The sequence below is a fragment of the Ambystoma mexicanum genome, chromosome 2p, assembly GCF_040938575.1.
Source record: "Ambystoma mexicanum isolate Mex_15411 chromosome 2p, UKY_AmexF1_1, whole genome shotgun sequence".
Lineage (NCBI taxonomy): Eukaryota > Metazoa > Chordata > Amphibia > Caudata > Ambystomatidae > Ambystoma > Ambystoma mexicanum.
Window position 1 is genome coordinate 632,263,000 of NC_090923.1, and position 20,295 is coordinate 632,283,294.

At 46.8% G+C, this 20,295-nt stretch overlaps 1 protein-coding gene across 1 annotated transcript in view; it reads left to right on the forward strand.

Annotated features, from left to right (window-relative positions):
* CDHR4 (cadherin related family member 4) overlaps positions 1-20,295 on the forward strand; it is a 332,193-nt gene that overhangs the window by 238,566 nt on the left and 73,332 nt on the right. Inside the window, exons 11-12 of the mRNA XM_069646250.1 lie at positions 4,592-4,810; positions 17,867-18,012. Of these exons, the coding sequence (XP_069502351.1) occupies positions 4,592-4,810; positions 17,867-18,012 (365 nt within the window). The remainder of the gene's footprint in view (positions 1-4,591; positions 4,811-17,866; positions 18,013-20,295) is intronic.

The window sequence follows — 20,295 nt, forward strand, 5'->3', positions numbered from 1 at the left end:
TATACCTACCCTCTGCTACACGTAGCTCTGCTTCATCAACTTCTACCGTCCACACACCCCACCCTACCATATACGTCATATAAGGTAAAAAACAAAGAACATCTTGTTTTCTAGGAACGAACCCATTCACATGTGTATCAAGTCAAGTCCTAAAAATTAAAGTGGGGGACTCATCAACAAATGCAATAGGAGGTGATGTCACCAGAAATTAGCATATCAAGGTGAAATATGCACATTTCATTAAATTGGCTTTGCATAACCACCCAAATTAAACAGGACAAATGGCATTTGTCTTTCATAAAATCAACAAACACACAAAAGTTATGAGGGGATATTTTCTTCGAATAGTGTTTTTGAAAATTTTAAAAGGTGTGAATGTTTTAAACTTCAAGAACCAATACAAATGTTTTCCCTGGGACTTGCAGTACCGAAATGAAACATTTCATCTTTATTTCTTTGCCATTTTTCATCAAGTTATATAGTGCAGTGGTGAAGTGTCTGGCCTACAAACCTGACAACTGTGGTGTGATCACTAAGGTCGGATTTAATTCATGAATTCAAAGAGGACATTCAATAGCTGGGTGTGACTGAGTACACCACCTGAATAAAGTGGGTGGACTCCGTCCCCCATAGTGGTTTTTAAAACTTTAAATGGTGTGCATGTTTTAAACTTCAAGAACCAATACAAATGTTTTCCCTGGGACTTGCAGAACCGAAATAAAACATGTCACCTTTAGTTGTTTGTCATTTTTCATCAAGTTATAAAGTGCAGTGGTGAAGTGTCTGGCCTAGTACAAACATAATTAACAAAACTGATTAAGTGCGTGCAGCATGTCCTTTGCAATGATTTGCAAAACGTTTTTTTGGGGGGTGACGTTTCCCCCTGTAAAATGTTTTTGTGAATCAGGGCAGGGCAGCAGGCCCATAATATTTTACACTCTCAACCAATAAAAAGCACCATTTCCAACAGGCTTACGTTACACATGTATAGTAGACATGGTTGTCCCTTAACTCAATGTACAGTCATAATTTACTAAATTATGGGAGGAAGTGGGCAGAAATGTAAGCCTGCTCTGATAGCATGACCCAAGAGGTGAGGGGGTTGTCGGCAGAGGTTATGTTGCCTAGCATCCCTTTTATAATGTCATTGAAAAGCAAGAACATAACACATGGCCAATAAATACAAAGTAATAAATAACCTAAACATCAAATAACACCACCAACAAAAGAAAATCGAAAGCCGGCACATTGGTGATTTTATTTCAGGTGATGTTGCTATTTTACCAGTAGCATTTCCCTTTTCCGGCGCGACATAAAAAGTGCAGTGTTCAAAAGCAAGATATACCACAATTGGATCCAACAGACTCAATTTGTAAAGAGAGTGTCTGTTGGATTTTCAAGCAGAATGTAAGGCAGCAAATGAGAAAACAGACACGGCGACGCCTTCCCTTCGCCAGGGCATGTCGGCGTGGTTCTAGTCTGTAGTAATAGGCGCAGAGCAGAGAGTGACAGCGCAAGCGATGCCAGGATAACAGGGCATTTGATTCCATTTTGTGTATTCACGTGGGCTGATGGCTGTGCCTCATGCCCACCCACTGCGAAGTGTCAGCAAGAGGCCGCAACGGGCTACGGTCACCCCGGGCACTAGTGCGCTTCCGGTTATTAGGCTGATCCAGAGAGGGCTAATGGCCTCTCAGCTCCCTGGGAAAGCGCCGTCAGCATCCCCCCCCCATGTATCCTCCACAGTAAACGCTTGCATCATATAAGCATGAAATAGTGCAACGCATCCGATTCAGAAGATGCTTCTGCGAAAAAGCGCAATACACAGAGGTCTTGCCCAGATAAGAAGGGTTGTAGCGTTGTACAGGGGGCTGTATGTTTACGGACTCCTGGGTGGGCGTGTCAAACAAATGATGAAAGGGGGGTGTTTCATTAAAAAAAAATGAAGACGAGAGTGCCATCGCACCCCATCCTAGCCCGGCCAATAGTCACGCATGCATGCACCATCATAGTAAGGCTGCCCAGTGCCCCTGCTGCTAAATTAAAATAAAAAAATAACTTACCTTAGTTGACGACCTTTCAAACTGAAGCCGATCCTGCCTGCCGAATTACAATGGATCACCCGGGCCGGCAACAACATAAGTCTCACTACACAATCATGCGTAGTGTGTCAGGGTGCGGGCGGGCCGTGTGACTCGCTCTCGGCTCGTGCGGAGGCAGGGCTAGCTTGCCAGCTGCGCATGCGCTTTGCAGCATGATGCAGCCCACGCGCAGGCTCAGCTCAGCAAATCTGCAAGGCAAGTTAGTGTGCCTGCCTGAGCTGAGCCTGCCGAGCGACAGTAACTAAACTTCACGTGTGTGAGTGTGCATCCCAAATCCAATCCCAGGCGCCGGGTCCACTGCAGTGCAGACAGTCAGTAGTGCAGCACCCCAACGGCACCATAGACCCAGAGACAGAGGGCCAGACCGTAGTCTCTCTGGGTTATGGTGCCACTGAGGGCTGCTGCTCTGACTGAGAGAACACAGTCAGTGATATTGCTGTGCTGGGACTGGGAGAGGCGGCCCCTCTCAGTGACGATGGCGTGGGGGCCCCCGCAGCCCCTGGGCCCCCCCGCACCGCGGGGGCTGCGGGGGCCCCTGTTACGCCACTGGCTTATTGTGAGGGGGCTGCGGTGCACCCAAAGGCTATTGTACTCTGCCACTTCCTCACCTCCCACTTTGTTACTCTCTTCTGGTCTCAGCCCGCTACGCATGTTTGGCGGCAATATTCCCAGAAGTGATTCCTTCCTACCTTGTGCAGACTGTTCCCTGCTTTTCCAGGCTCTGTCACTGCTGCAGGGTCTCCTTCTATTCCCAGTCTCTGGTATACGCTCCGCTCTCCACTGCTTCTCACTGCACATGGAGTCCTTCCAGCCTGCCATGCTTCTCTCCTATTCCGATGGGCAGTGCTGTGGCACCCTGCTGCTCGCTCCTTCTCCCACCTCGCTTGTTGTTGTTCCCACAGGTTGCTTATTGTCAGGGAGTGTTCTGACTCATACGCTGTGCATTTTCGTAGCACTTCCTACTACTTCTCCCTCCCGCCTGCTCCTTCAGTCTGTGACGGTCACCATCTTGCAATCGAGAGTTCAAACCTCTCGATCTCCGCAGGGAGATTGCTTCTCTCCTCCAATTCACTGAATCAAGTAGCCCTGTGATTCCCTGATCCTTTACGCTGGTTTATTCTGCTATTCTGCCGCCTTTGGGGCAATCACAGAAGGATCATTTATGGATCCGGCAGGCGCTCCCCGAAGTCACGTCTATACAACATGGCGGTTAGCCACGCCCCTCATGGGGGAAGCCCACTTAAAAAGACACTGATGATATTATACATTACCATATGAAATTCACCAGATCAAAGATATTAGGCATCGTTATCTAGGTACCATTCGTTTACATACTTTTGACCAATTCCTGTCATTCTGATAGTAGAAGAAAGTAAGGGAGGGAATGACTGCTGCAGACCAAGGGAATTAGGACCCTGCCCGAAAATTGCCCTTCCCTGCCAAACATGCTTCCCCTGCATGTAACCGTCTGTGTTCCCTCTCTCCATATCCTCCTAACTGCATCCCTAATATTGCATTCTTCTAATAGTTTCCAGGCTACAGTAGCCAATTAATGTATCCACTTACTGTAGAGCGCTTGGTTGCGTCCCATCGAGGTTTACATAGATAAATACATTTGAAAGACAACAGAAAATATTCAATGCACCCTTTTGAGACTTGCCACAGGTTTTGAGGTCTACATTATTAGGGCACCACATTCTGGGGTCATCCTTCCCTTCTTCGATGTTCGGAAGCACAGACTGTGATCTGATGTTTTCTTCAAAGACTGGGATCCGTCTCTTTTCCACTGCCACCTGCAGAAGCTCTTCGTGCAGCGTAAAGAGACATCTACTTAAAGCTTTTCTTTCCTCTGCATCACTGGTGCAGAAGCGAGCGCTTCTATGGCGGCACCACCTTCATGGGCGAAAGCACAGACATCCTCTTCTTCACCAAAAGTGGTCTAAATGTGTGGGGTGTCTTATTCGGCTCTGAATCCACGCATGTCACAGATTAGACAATCAAAATGGCTGATGGTTTTTACAAAGCAGAACTAAAACAATATCAGATGACATTCCGGTACATTTCTGGGTGCCACTAGGATTAGTCATCGGGACTCCTGTTAATGACATTAGTTCCATGCTGCTCCCTGTCTTTATTTGGGTAGGTACTCATGTACACGCCCATTATGTACATATATCCCCAAAATATGCACAACATGTAAAGGTCATTTGATTCATTCAGTGCACCATAAAAATGTGCGTTCTCATAAGCCCTGTTACAGAAGAATTGCCTCATCTGTGTTCTTTAGAGACTGCAGGATCATATCCACTTTCTTTCCCATCACCCAAGTTTCTATAATCAGGATATTCCAATTCATGAACATTAATAGCTGATTATCAACACTAACACACAAATTGATCCGAACATAATTCATCCCAAAATGATAATATGCATAAAACGGTGTATCAGTCTTACTTTTCATTAATGTCATTTTTTTACTTCCCTCTTAGCCAGTATACCAATATTTGTCACGGTTACACCTGTAAACCAGTACCCTCCTGTGTGTGGCGCTGTGTCATCGTTCAACGTCAACGAGAATGCGCCGGCGAATACCGTCATTGGCAGTGTGAATGCCACAGACAAAGACTACAAGTTCAACAATGTGCAGTACACGATATCTGGGGGCGATGCCAACAACCCTCCAGTATTCTTCATCAGCCCCAGAAGCGGTGAGTATGAAAGATGATTGGCAGTGAAACGCTCCGGTAAGCATATCGGCTGCAGTCCACCTGCCCCTACACTACACTACACCACATTAAGCGCACTTAAATACCCCATAGTAAAACATACTGCAGCATTCCCAGGCAGGCAAGTGTCTGCATTGACGAGTCTCTTATCTTGTTGAGTCTCTTAGACATGATTACTCATAGTCAGGGCTACTACAATATCCCAGTAGACGGAGCTACTACCCCATTGAGCCCTTCTACACTATCAACACAGCCAGCCATCAACACAAGCTCTGGCTGTGGGAACTCCTACTCTACCCATCAAGCCATATATCCTATACCGCTCTTATAGTCAGTGATACTGTTCCACTGCCAGCAGTCAGTAGCTCTAACGGTCTCCACTAGTACATTATTCCAATGGGCAGAGCTGCGTGTAGATTCTGCACTGCTGGGGTTTCTTTAGACTTACTTCCAGTTGGCTCTTGGGCATTCATCTTACCAACTGCAAACATTACAACACTATCCAACAACTATCCCTTCACCAACCTTACACCAATACTGTTCCTAAGCTACCACTTGCCAACACGTATCACCCCACTGCCCAAACTCCTCGGCCATCCCACATCATGCTAACCAGGAGTATATAGTTCTACACTAAACTGTGTTGGCTATTACTCTTACACCTTGCCTCGCAGGAACCCTTCTTTTACTACTTTCCCACATTCATTGATGCTATATTTCCCCAGCCTCCCTCTAACAATCTATGTACTACACTTTTTCTCTTCACAAAGACTGCTTCCTCGCCATTAATTGCACCACTTCGCTTACACCATTACCCACTGGTAGTATTGTGTACACCATCTTACCCAGCTGCTGCATCAACACTATAACCCCACAGCAAGTGTTCAAACATCAATCTACACAGTGAATGTGTATACAGCAGCCCACAAAACCAGCATCTCCATTCCATCCCCACAATCAGTAGACCTACATAATGTTTCACAGTCACTGCTAACTACACCAACCCCTACATCGACCTCTTCGAAATCAGAGTCATCTGTTCTACAAACCCCATCACAACTAGAAGAGCTGTACCTTCCTCTCACAGTCCCTGTTCCTCACAACTCCCTACATCTGTTATTCCTACAGGATCTCAAAAAAGCATTTTTATTATTATTATTATTATGATTATTAATATTGTATTTATTGAGCGTGGATCTGGCTTCCAGAAGCAACGGAGCGTGTCACTTCCTCACCACCTTCTACACAGTTCCTGTGTAACGATCACTGACCCCGGGTCGGTGTAGGGATGTTTCCTGTAAGAAATGAGGTAGCAGTGCTGACAGACTGGGATCGCTTCGGAGTTTCAGTTGTGGGTGTTATTATGGGCGGGCTGACTATATTGGATGGTGCAGATGCGTGCATGGTATTGGCAAGATGGTGGCACTGATGCTATAAGGGAACCTATATCATGGATGGTGCATGTGAGCTTGCTGTGGCTGATAGTATTTGCCGACTGATTGTGGGGTGAAGTTGTAAACTCCTTTGATCAATTTTAAGTATAGTTCAAAGTTCAATAAGTACCTAAAATGCATAGCAACAAAAATAAGACAGTTGGGGTTAGTGCAGGAGTGGTTTGGAGGAACAGTACAGGGTTGCTTATTGAGAGGAATGTTTCCAAGCATTAACCTTGGGGAGGGGGGCGATGTGGGAAAACCGAGTAGGGGCGAAAGAATGCTGAATATGGGGTTCAGTGTATGTGAACTGGCGGTTCATAAGAGGGAGCAATGGCTGGTGTCACGATGTAGCAGTGCTCATTGCAGGGGTGACGTGAACACACTGACTGCAACAGTTGTTTGGTGAATTATTTTTGTTGTCTCTGGCACTGGGCGGAGCAGACCTGGTCTCTGCTGCTCTTCCTCATTTTCCCCAGGTTACTTCTGGCATATGCGGCCAGACTGCCGGACCGCTCGGGACCACCGCTTGGTGGGGAGCAGCTTGTTGTTGCCTCCGGCTCCTTCTCCTTCCCTCAACTGTCAGAGTTCAAAGAAATGTCTTAACATTCTCTCGCCTGCCTAGTCCATTCCTGGGCACTTGATACTTTGTCCATTTACTTTTATTTTATTTCTTTTTCTATTCCATCCAGCCCCATGGTGGTCTGGATGGTTTAGTCCAACATAACAATGCAACAGGTAAATGCAATATATAAATAAACATACAAAAAAAACAATAAATGAAATACTGTTCTACATGTCATTATTTCCCTCAGGGAACAAGCATTTTCTCCACCTAGCTGGGCACAAATTGGGCCAGGGGCTACACACTGGTTCTAGAATGTCCCATATCATTCTCTCCATCTTTAAAACATTAAACTATCATAAGCATATCACTCACTATTCATAGGGCTATCTTTTCCTTTCATACGCGAAAGAGATTGCTCATGAAATCCTTCAAATGTCAATGAATCTGGTCTTCTTATCTACCAACACATATTCCACCTTTGATAAAATAATAATTTAAGGAAAGCACTCTTGCATGGAGACATTGTAAATATCTGTGTGGGACCCCCCAAAACAGCTGGCAAACGATGCATATCTGTTTTGACATTGTTCCAGCTTTCCAGAAATGGATTTACTCTGCATCCTCATCTTCCCTAGGAAAATTCCTTCTTTACGGAACGATAAATAGGTGCCCTCAGAGGTAAGTGGAGCTATGAGATCCTTACCTGGCCTTGGGGAAAGCCTTTGGTGCATGGGCAATACCCTTAATTGGATGCCAGTGTCTTCTCCAGAGAAAGAAAGTGCCCTCAACTGTGTTGATGCCCTTCACAAAGCTTCACCTGACACTCATGCTCTCCGCCTGTGGGCCTTCATTCGAAGATACGACTCTACGAACTTGGAATCTTAATCAAGCTACTTTTCCCAAACGTCCAGGATATTGCACTGTTTGAGTTTCCCTAGAGGAAATCTCGTAATTTTAATACATTCACTAAGGAACATATCAGTCAATGATAGAATTGCGTCCCTTCTCCCAGATATATCAGCCAGGGACCAGTCACATTGATAAGGTTGTGCTAACATGAATTCCAAGTATTATCGTTCAATCAAGGGCGTTTTTCTGTTCCCTCACGCATTTGAAGAGAAATGAGTATATCCTGGGAATCATCGCTAACTTAATTTTTACCTTTACGCCCAATCCGTTCACTTCAAAGGTCTATGGCACTTCTCCAACCTCCCAATCGACTGGCTTTCCTAGCCGAAGCTCCACATACTGGATAATCTGTGGTAAAGGATGAAATGTGCTAAAGCGGACCTGGGATTGTGCATATCCTTAAAATTGTACAAGGGTTGTTCTGCAAAATCTAGGACTAAAGAACTTTGTGCATTTGTACATGTTGTGCCCCAGAACTTGATCACATTCTGCGACTGTGGATTTCTTTGCATGACTTTGTTTGCTTTCCTTTTTATTGATGGACTCTCGTCAAGTCTTGTTGTTGTCAACAGCAATAATTGGTTCCTGTCTTGAGGGAACAGGTGGTATGTTGGAGTGCAGTGCTGTCGCGTCAGATTTTCTCCTGAGGATGCCCCAGTAGATGAGTCGGGATGTTAAGCTATTCATAGAGGTTGTGGTTCATGGCCCATGCTATGTTTTCCTCTTACCCATGGCTACTTTTAGCATATTGCTGAGCGTTGAACAGGAATCTCTAGACATCCATGGTCATAGTAGATTGATTCAAAAATGAGATGCGCTAGGAATTTTGAAATTATCATCACTGAAAAGCAGGACTATTATCAGCTCTGATGGAATCCAAGAGTCAACGAGCGGCCATGATTTATTTTACACTTAGGGATTGCAAGGCACAGCTGCCGTTGAGGTAACAAACTCCACTTCCAGGTATCAGGAATAGTCATAAAGCACCACCCAAACGTTTGAACTATTAGGTAGGATTCCAAATCTCAATTCTTATCACAGCAGAGTGCTTCTCAGCGGTGAATAGGCTGATGCTAGGTGACCGGCTGGTCTGGTGGTAGTTTCCTATTATTTTGTGCTGCTTCCCAATGGTGAATGGAATGATTCTGGGTGACTGGCTGATCTTGTGGTCTGGAACAGGATGCAAAGACCCACTAATGCCTCTAATATGACTTTCAGTCAATACATGTTCACTTTATTTTGGAATATGATTTCAAAAAAGCACATGCATAAAATCATCCACAAAGCAACCTAAAACAGTTATTATTATTAAAGCACAAATCACCTTCAACCCCTGCTACATCATCTATAAGGCAGTCGCCCAGCTACCTCACAGAGAAACACAGCATGTCCAGCGGACAGTGCCCCACCAGATGCCAGGACAAATGCAGACTTGAAATCCGCCGCTGCAAAAAGGAAAGGACCAGAAAACAAGTCTTCTCTGCCTATGCCCCAAGACTATGGAATCTCCTCCCCGACAGCATCAGACTCGCCCACATGCTCCTACAATTCAGAAAAGAACTCAAGACCCACCTCTTCAAGGAGTCTCTCCTCCTCAACAGCTAGGCCATCACGTCGCCCATCATGCCACCTGACTCGTTAGACGCTGCCCGCCCATCTTCCCAAACCATGTACAGCTGTACCCCTCCTCTGTGCCCGTCTGCATCCTACTACGCGCTGTATACCTGTTCTGTTATTACCCCTGAAAAGTGCTCCATTATGTATCTCTAATGTTGTACACCTCTGTAAAGTGCTCCGTTATGCATCTGTAATGTTGTACACCTCTGTAGAGCGCTCCGTTAGGCATCTGTACTGTTGTACACCTCTGTAAAGTGCTCCGTTATGTATCTGTATTGGTGTACACCTCTGTAAAGCGCTCTGTTATGCATCAGTACTGTTGTACACCTCTGTAAAGTGCACCGTAATGAATCTGTACTGTTGTACACCTCTGTAAAGTGCTCTGTTATGCATCTGTAATGTTGTACACCTCTGTAAAGCGCTCCGTTATGCATCTGTACTGTTGTACACCTCTGTAACGTGCTCCGTTATGTATCTGTATTGGTGTATACCACTGTAAAGCACTCCGTTATGTATCTGCAATGTTGTACACCTCTGTAAAGTGCTCTGTTATGTATCTGTATTGGTGTATATCGCTGTAAAGCACTCTGTTATGTATCTGCAATGTTGTGCACCTCTGTAAAGTGTTCTGTTATGCATCTGTAATGGTGTACACCTCTGTAAAGTGCTCTGTTATGCATCGGTACTGTTGTACACCTCTGTAAAGTGCACCGTAATGAATCTGTACTGTTTTACACCTCTGTAAAGTGCTCCGTTATGTATCTGTAATGTTGTACACCTGTTCAGCAATGGTAGAGGGTGACACCTCTCACTCTCGAGTGAGTGTCCGTGTAGTCTCCTGGTCTCGCTGTGATCTGCTTAAGTGAGAGACTTAAGCAGATCACCGCGAGATCACCCTCTACCATTGCTGAACATAGGAATTCAATTCCAACCATCCCGGAACACGCTAACCCTACATTTGCCTTGAGAAAGACCTCAAAGGTTGAAACACGTGTCGGCACTAATGGAATAAAAGTATATCACATACTCTGTACCAAATATGAAGTTTTGCAAAGAATATGTTGGTCACAAGAGTGACAACCGATGTGTGAATTACTGAAGGATAAATAAATCAACAAATGTTGCAAACACCTAACGTGTGGGGAAATTGCCACTCATTCGATACTAAGGAACCACTGTCCAGCGCCTAATTTCATGTTTTTGGATCTCAGTAACCCAGAACAACGAAGGTTAATACAAGCAGCAGAGGCAGTGATTCATTGTTGCAGTCTGGGTTTGCTATCAAATAGGACCCCAAGTTCGTGAAGCTTGGGCGGGGAAGCAAGAAGCTCAGGCAGGAAAAAGATTTGAGTGGGAAGGGGAGGGATATCATTGAAAACCGGGAGAAAGATTACTTTGTTTTCTTAAGTGTTCAGTATAAGGGAGCAGAGAGCAGCAAGACAGTTGCTAATCCATTCTGAGATGACTGGGATGATTGAGAGTCTTCCTGGGGCACAGGCTTAGAGGATGATGAACAGAGGCCCAATGATTGATACTTAGGGGATGTCAACAGGTGAAAGGGTGTGGTCAGATGTTTGCGAGTTTCAGAAGATTTGAAAGGATCAACCTTCCAGGAAGGATGCAATCCAAGCAAGAGAAGATTTGCAAAACCCAAGGTTTTGGAGAGTGTGGAGAGAGATGAGTAGTTGACAGTGTTGAAAGCGGCAGAGAGTTTTAAAGGAATGAGTATAGAAGAGTTTGCAGTGGTGAGGATCAGAAAGAGTTGGAGACATGCCTGAGTGTAGTCTTTGTGAAGTATTTACTACAAAAGCTAGATTGAAGTGGACATCCAAGTGGATTTCCCATAGGTCATCTTGCTTACTCTTGGACGCCTCTTCCTCGTCTCAGAATGTGTTGGCATTGGGGAGGGAGGAACAGAATAAGACTTATAATAACCCATAAAGGCTGAGGGAGAGTAGGGTGATGGATAATTGTGAATGGGGGGATATCGTGTCTCACCCTCAGGCATCCTCTTCCCACTCCCCAAGGAGCCCCTACTCAGGTGATCCTCCATCGCTTGTCCACCCCGGGATCCAACAGAGATGGCCCTTCCCTGGCCACCTGAGAAAAGGATCTGAGGGGAGAAAATGTGAGGACGCTCTCATGTATCTCACAACAGGTGCAGCAAATGTGGTATGAGGCAATTCTGCAGGTGGTTGCTCCTCTCGATCACTTGCCATCTTCACCCTTCCTTACCAGTGTTTATGAAATGTAGGGGCAGTTCTGAAAACTGTACACAGCAACAGCAGACAAAGTACAAACACAACGGAAACAGGCATATACACATTGTGTCCAATTAGTTTCTCCTCATTTGTGTCAACTATTGTATTAATGCGCTGACAAAACCTGCACTAGTATATTTATGTGTGTGTGCTTGTAAGAACTAGGCGTTCACTGTCACAGACAGTTAGTCAATGTGACCAACAGAGTCAACATACCTAGCGGTAGAACTGAGCCTGAGAGTGACATGGGGACAGAACCTGGTGCTGGGAGCGAAATGGGGGAGGGATGGGGCAACAAGCAGCATGCAAGTGCTTTACTGTGGCAATGTATGCATGTGCGGGATTTACATAGTGCAAACCTAGCTGGCACGTAACAGAGCTTAGTACAAACATGAGAGAATACAGAGATAGTAGGATGCAAAGAGCTGGGGGAGAGGTTGTGGAGAGGTTGTACAGAGGGTAAAGATGTGCTCCCAGAAGTCAAGAGTGGGTTAAGGGATCCTTGAAGAGCAGGGACTTCAGTTCCTTTCTGACTTGCGGGAGAAATGGGATCAATGCGATGTGCAGCAACATGTTGTTCCAGATTCCGTGTGTTTAGGAGAAGCAGGCTTACTTTCTGCTCATTTTTTGTATCTGTAGATTTTAGTCTGGCAATGTTGTGACTTCTGGTGCCATAGAGCCCTGCCATATAATATGATGACAGTGCCTTAGGATTGGCTTTGGGCACAAGCAGCATGAACATTTATTTTAGATTGTCAATGCAGGTATATATTGGTGACAGTCCCTCATGTTTTTACTTGGGCACAATCAAGATGAACGCTTGTTCTACAGTGGCAATTCTGTGATACGTTGTTTTATTTGGGCACAGCCAGCCAGAAAATGTGTTTTTCTGTGGCATTTTTGCTTTATTTTATTGAAATATTTGTATTCATTATTTTTTAAGGGTACAGCTAGCATAACAACTGCGAAATGCTTTCGACCTGGAGCATTTCATGTGTTTCCCTAAAAAATATCTGAATATTCAAAGGCTTTATATCCAATTTCTGTACAGTAAAATACACCATTTTAAACTCATTCTTTAAAATAAAATTCAGAGGGAGAACCCCCTGAATAACTTTGGATTAATTCAGGCTCCCTCGCTCGGGACATTTTGGGTTTGGTGGATAGATTTCTTGTTGACAATTCATATGATCCTGGGCACACCATTTTTTGCAATATTGTTTTGTAGCTAAAATCAAATAAAATGGTTTGTTGCTTAGCATAATTGCTGGTCTAAGTTGCCATAAACCATCTACACTGATTACAAGTTTCTAGACCTTGCAAAATCTTCATATGGCCTGAGTACCAAATGTGGAAATTCTGTAAACCGAAGCAAAACACATAGGCCCTCATTCCGAGTTTGGAGGTAAGGGAAAAACGATGCCGGTAAAGGATAACCGGCATCGCTTACCGCTATGAGCTATTCTGACCAACCAGACCGCTATTAACGGCACCGTAAAGTACAATGCCGTTAATAGCGGGCTGGGCGAGCCCCCGCGACCCTCCCTGCCGGCATTAGAACCATGCTGTAAACCAGAGTAGATCACAAGTGAGGTGGACATGCAAATAACGGCCTCATGAAGGCGGAAAAAGTGCCTACGGGCATGGTGTAAATACCGGCATCGCCGACCTGCCGTAAAGAGCCCTGAGCAGTATTCCCAACTGCCACAGGTGCACACAATAAGGACAGGTGGAGGCAATGGAGTCAGGCCCACTGCAAAAGGAGCACACCCACACACCACACCCCCTCCCACACCAAGATGATACCAATAGTAGTAGCATTACTGGAGCTGGAGGACCTGCTTGCAATGCCTCAACATCAACAACAACAACAACAGCCACCACCACAGAGGAGACGCAGGAGGAGAAGGAGGGTGAGACAGGCCCAACATGCCCCACCAGTGCAGCCACTGTTACTATGCCGGCAGCCCCCAATCCCTCGTATCAGAGCCACTCCCTTCAACCTAACCCCGGAGTAGATCCACACCCTGTACCGTGTGGACCAGGACACCATCACAATCATAGTGGACCTGATACACAACGACATAGTGAGCCTCATTGAAATACGCACCGCCATCCCCCCTCTACTGAAGGTAGTGTCTGTGCTCCTCTTCCTTGCCACAGACACCTACTAGCACACAGTGGGGTACATGCATGGCATATCACAACCCTTATTTTCCCGGATCCTGAACCAAGAGCTGGATGCCCTCCTCAAGCACACAAGGGACTACATATCCCTACAACGGACTCCCCAGGAGATATTTGATACAAAAGTTGCCTTCCATGCACTGGCAGGCATGCCAAATTGTGCAGGTGCCCTCCACTGCACCCACGTGGATTTGGTGTTCCCGCATGCCATGGAGGTGTTGTAGCGCAACCGCAAGCAATACCACTCCATCAATGTGCAGATGGTATGCGATGCCAGCAAGATCATCACACATTGTTGTGCCCGATATCCCGGATCAACTCATGACTCTTTGGTCCTGCGGAACTCTACGCTACCACGCTACATGGAGCGACATGCTGGACGACGTGCCTGGCTGCTTGGTAAGTAGCAGGACTGGCACATGACATTGAAAAGGGGGGAGAGATGCACACACCACCATGCTGCCAATGTTGATGAGACTGCACAATGTGCACATCACCAAATTGTGCCCCAAACCATCACATACCGTACAAGACACAAAAATCCAATATGAATGAAGTAAGGTCCAGGCCTATCACGACATGACTAACAGGAAATCACCAAACATCCCACGACATGTGCACCACCCATCAGCGACCCTCACCCTCTGTAACGCCATCCTGCACCATGCAGTGCATATACACCATGTTGATGTCTCCACCATATCACCACACAGGACAAGCATCCATGGGAGTGCATCATACTGAACCTACTAGGGAATTCACAGTCCAGCACAGGGCCGGCACAATCACAGGAGTGCTGCATGTCACCATGGGAATGCCAGTGCTGATTGCCCATTATTGCACAGACTACTGCCAAATCTCACAGGACACAACATCTCACTATTTTGACAATTACACAGCTGTATGAATACACCATGAATGTGCAACTAGACGTCAGTGCACACCATCATCATGAAGATGTAACCCACACCATTAGACCATGGCACAGGACACATGGAGGGAAAGTAAATGGCAGCAATGCATCCAGGGACATGTGCATATGGACAACCACAAACTGCAGGCATGTGTGACTAGTACAGCTGTCCTTCATGATTCCCCTGACATTTACCTTCATTTTTATCTCATACAGGTGATAGTGGCTATCCCTTGAAGCCGTGGCTCCTCACCCCGAAACCCACAGAACAGGCACGAGGAGGACTACAATCGTTCCCATACCCGTACACGTGTGGTCATCGAGCAGACCTTTGGCCTGTTGAGATGCTGATGAAGGGGAGGAGGAAGATGTGGCAGGACCTCATCACGGTGCTGATGCACAGGAGGGACGTGCTGTGCGGCAGTCATTGATCGCACAATATTTCTGACACACATGTCAGCAGAGTGTGACATAATGTTTGGACATAAAGCACTGGGTGTGGGGGTACATGTACAGTATGCACTGTGAATGATTCAATGACACATGCGCAATGATGAATGTCCACTCAGGTCTTCTATTTCACACAACAGGTGTATTGAATGTAACAATAGTAACGTAAGTGTCAAAACCCTCCACCACCCTCACCCCCTCCACCCCCCCCCAGAACTCCCCCACACACCCTCACCACCCTCCCCCTCCCCCCACAACTCCCCCACACACCCTCACCCCTCTCCCCCTCCCCCCACAACTCCCCCACACAAGTCCCATTGAGTCTACGAAGCTTACATTCACTCGGCACTCCCAGAGCCAGGGGGTAGCATGTCCCATCGACGCAGTGCACGGACCGACCGGCGGAGCGGGCTGGTTTGGGTTGAACTTCTGGAGGATGGTGTGTCCTCCTGCTGAGGCGGTGGGTTGGGACAACCTGCCTCCAAGGCATCAGGGATGCGCCCTAGCACGTGCCGGAGGGCCGAGGCCTTGTTGCAGAGGCAGTGGTGTTGTCTGTAAAGGACCGGCCCAGTGCTGACAACTCTGTACGCCACTCAAGTCTGGCCTGACGGTTGTCCTCTACAAATTCCCGGATGAGTGCTGTGAGCACGACGGCCTGCTGTGGTCCTGCGGCTGCACCTGTGGGTGTGCTGGGTATGTGGTTGGCATGCCCAGCCTGCTCATCCTCCCCAACACTGGATACAGGACTGATTGGTCCCTGGGTGTTGTCATGCGCAAACTGCTCTGGGGTGTTGGTGTTAACAGTATCGCTCATAGATACCTGGGGGGATGCTATTTGGATCGGGGTGTGGACCACATCCATTGTATCATCCTCAATGGTGCCCCAGATGTCATCCTGGCTGTCTTCCAATGTGAGGGGTGCCGTGGCTGCCACCTCCCCAGCCACATTGGACTCCTCTGAATGGAGTGTCTGACAGGTGTCTCCAGGCAGAACAGTTTGTGGAGGGGTGGGGCTGGTGTGCCCGCCACAGGCCTTGGTGGTGCAGGTGCTATGTGTCCCCGCGGTGGCTTGCTTGCTGGGACAAGGCACCCCCTGGCTTGCCCCCTGGAAGTAGACAGATGGTTGCTGTCCTCCTGGGACCTCTTACTGGGTGTGGCCTGTGCAGAGTTGGTGTCCTGCTCTTCGCTGTCATGCTCACTGCCTGTGGGGGTGGAAGAGAGGGACGGCATGAGTGATGTTTGGATAGGCATCATACATACATTGGGACAATTGCTCATTTACACAATTGTGGGTAATAGGCATTTGTATTGGGAAGGGCACGTCATTTCATACACGGGTGGTTAATGCAGCCATATGTCGGTGTCACTCATGTTGCCCAGGAACAGTGCTGTCTGACATGCTCACTATTTTGGTCATGCACGCTGTGTGCCTCGTGGAATTTCCTACTTTGTGTGGTATGTGTCATGTACGATATGGCCTTGCAGCAGGCATCAGCATGTGTCTTACTTGCTACGGCATACTTTACAGGAAGTGTGTGTGCGGCCGACCATGGCGTGAATCTTTGGACAGACATTAGCATTGACTTTCATCAGATTTTGATGTTTACTTTGGACACTCACCTCCATCAGTAGATGTCGTGGCGCCACACTTCATCTCTCCTACGCCTTCAATTGATTCAGGGCCAATCATGCTTGCACATGTGTCCTCCCACAGGGTGAGCTTTATGGGTGACCTTGGTCCTCCTCCGGTTTCCATGGCCTGGGTGCGATTTACTGATAATATGTTGCGCACCCTTAGGCGCAGATCATCCCACCGCTTACGGCAATCCTTAACTGTGCAGGGTGTGTTGTCCACTGCACTAACCTTCTGGGCAACAAGTGCCCAGATCTCCTTTTTACGCAGCGCTGCCTCCCTCCTCATGTTGCTGCTGAAGACTGTGCCTGAATGCTCATGCAAAGTGTCCACAAGCATCTGCAGTTCGTCCTGGTTAAATCTCTCCTTTTGGTGGCGGGCAGATCCCTTCTTCAGATCTTTAGGCATTCTTGGCTTGTAAGGGGTACTTTTCAGTAGATCAGCAGTCTCGCAGGGGTCCTCTGTGCTGAGGATGGCTATGGATTGTGTTTTTCAAGATGGCCGCCGTGCTCCTTCCCGTTCCTGTGCGATGACGCTATTTCCGGTTCTGCTATTTAGCGGTGACCGTAAATAGAGGTGTCCGCTAATTACGGTCACCGCTATTTACAGTCACCGCTAATGACGCATTGCACTATGTCGGAATTGTAATCTGCACCTAGCTTCATGCCAGAAAGGGCTTTTTGGGAGCCTTTTGCAGCATGGCGCTAGGTACCTTACTGGCATGGCACAAAGCTTGTTCCTGTGAAGTCGTAATAGTCCTTTATTAGCAGAGTTGTGTCAGCACCGACACGCTATTTGCATCATGCCGGTAAGGGAAGTTACTTACCTCCAAACTCGGAATGAGGGCCATAGAAATGGATGATGGGCCAAAGACTCATACATATCTCAGATTTTACTTTATGAGAATCATGCTGGGGTGGTACATCAGTCTCACCTAAGATTTAAACGTTTCACCCACTTTTAAGGGGAGAAGGTTGAAAGTGATTCCAGTGCTTGTTGTAAAGTGACTCCCCCACCTGACAGGTTCTCCTTTCTGATTGTGTTGCTGTCTCTCCCTCTTATTCCAGGAGAGATCCATCTCCTGGGCTCCCTGGACCGCGAAACAAGGCAAAGCTACAACTTGATGGTTCAAGTGGTGGACCTGAATAATGACATATTGCCTGACCCCGCAAAACAGAAGACGACCACGTGCCCCATCACAATTAATGTCCAGGTAATCACTAGTTACCAGCATGCTATTGTGTTTGAAAGCATTCCCTGCATCTCTGGACCTTGAGACTATGAACCGTCCCCTTTTCTAGTACCCCGACTGCAGGGCAGCCTTCCTCTTCCAATACTGCTTCATGCTTGATATTCTCTGTTTTTATGCTGACACCATTTGGCTACCCTCTACACATAGGGACTTATTTTGATTAGTGAGTTTCTGTAAGCTTAAAAGAGCATGACTCGTCTCCATTCATTTTTTGGATTTTTTTGTGACACATTATTTTCACGGTAATCAAAATATCTCCACAAAAAGACTGCATCGCATAAAAGGGGCACATGCTAATTAAGTTTTTAAAATTGGTACATAATGACTGTGTGGTTGCGTTTCCGGTTCTGGGCACATTGAACACAGAGGAAATTCACAGGAGTGCAATGGTACTCCACACAGGTCATCAACCATCACTATAACCCCGAAAAAAGGCAAAAGCTCTCCTGAGACTCCAAATTTCAGGTACTTGACTGCCACCTTCCTAGCACCAGTCCATCTGTAGTCCTATCCCAATACCTTGAAAAACTTAAAATCCTAATTTTCCCCACAAATCCACGTTACAGTTTACCTCCCTCCTAACTTCTGTGCCATCACATGCCCCATAACTACTGTGCCCCACAGGCATGTGGCACCACCATCTGACCCCTACTGCCTTTAACCTCCCAGCTTGCCCTAAAATGGCCTCATCCCCTTGGTCTGTCCTGACCTGAGAGCATCAGTCAGCCAAGTGTGTGCTCCCGCGGCCCAATCTTGTGGCTTTGTCCTACCCTCCTTTGCCTCACGGTATCAGGGAGCCACCAGGACCATGTCCAAGAGACAGAAAACAAATTCTCAGATGATGAGTTTAGGATCCTGGTAGATGGCATTGTGTAGGAGGCACCATGCCTTGGGGGTGAGTGGGGTTAACTCATTACACCAAATCCCCGAGATCCATTACTGAAAGCTCTGGAAGGCTATCCTAGTCACTGTCAATCGCATTGCAACCACCCATTGCAGAGTAGGTATCCAGAAGCTCTGGCAAGACCTCAAGAGGGGAGAACACAAGCTTATGTCAGAATATTGCAAGGGTAGCTTTGTCAGAGGAGCTGGCTCTCCACCACAACCCCTGGAGATGCAGTGGTGTGAGGTGCAGTCTATGACGGTCATTGGCCTGAGTTGTCTGAACATAGTTGGAGAAGTAGAGACTGGCGTGGAAGGAGAGTCCACCAAATGCATGCATGACAATGAACAGTAATGTTAGATGGCGTGTGTGAGAGTGGCAAAACCCATTTTCTTGTGCTACAAATGTGCACATGCACTGAAAGTATGAACCACTGCCACATGTACTAACATCAACTGAAATGTGAGGTCACTTCTCTCCCCCTCTGAGCCATTTCACTCTGTTCACTCCATGGTGGTAGATACATCCTGCAATTTTGCCTGTGCATAAGGCCAAATGTTGATGCCATGTCTATAAGCCTGTAAATGGAGACACTCCTAGATCTTAGCACACTGTCCTGATGCATTATCTTTTTCGCAGTGTTGGTTACTAAAAGGCCAACAAATGGAGGTCCACTAAATGCATCTGCAATCTGGTTGAATGGGGGTTAGTTGGTGAAAGAGATGAGGGAGCTAAAGGAGTGAACATCTGGGTGCCCATTACCCACTTATCTTTCAATAAACCTGTGGTGTTCATACAAACCCCCTAGTAAATACAACAGCGGGCCTATACTACCTCTCAGCCAGGGAGCCCCAATGTTTACTCCTCTCCACACTACTAGTCCCCTGACTGTCTACCCTCTTAATATAAACCACCTCATCTAAATTCTGCTTCTGCTTTACACTGCACATGGAAATCCCAGACAGACTCCACCTGAGGACTAGCCAATAGCACACACACATTATCAAGCCCTGACTACACTCCCCTCTTTAGCCCTCAGACATTGTCTCACATGAGCGGCTAACAGACACAACATGCATTGAGTCTCTCAGATCTCAGGTTGTCTCCCCCAGACATCATATGCCTCACATGCCTAAAGGTGTTTGCCTAACTCTGTTAAACACACCGGAACCTGTAGTCATGAATTAGACCCAAAACCAACAACAACACAGGTTTCGCATGTGCCTCTCCTGCTATTCAATTCGCAACCCTTCCGCTTTTCTTACAGGGCCATGTGGCACAAGGCCATCACCAAATGACTTAAGAGGCTATACAAGACCACTTTACTTACCTCCATTGCGTCCGGTGCACAGCATTCCCAT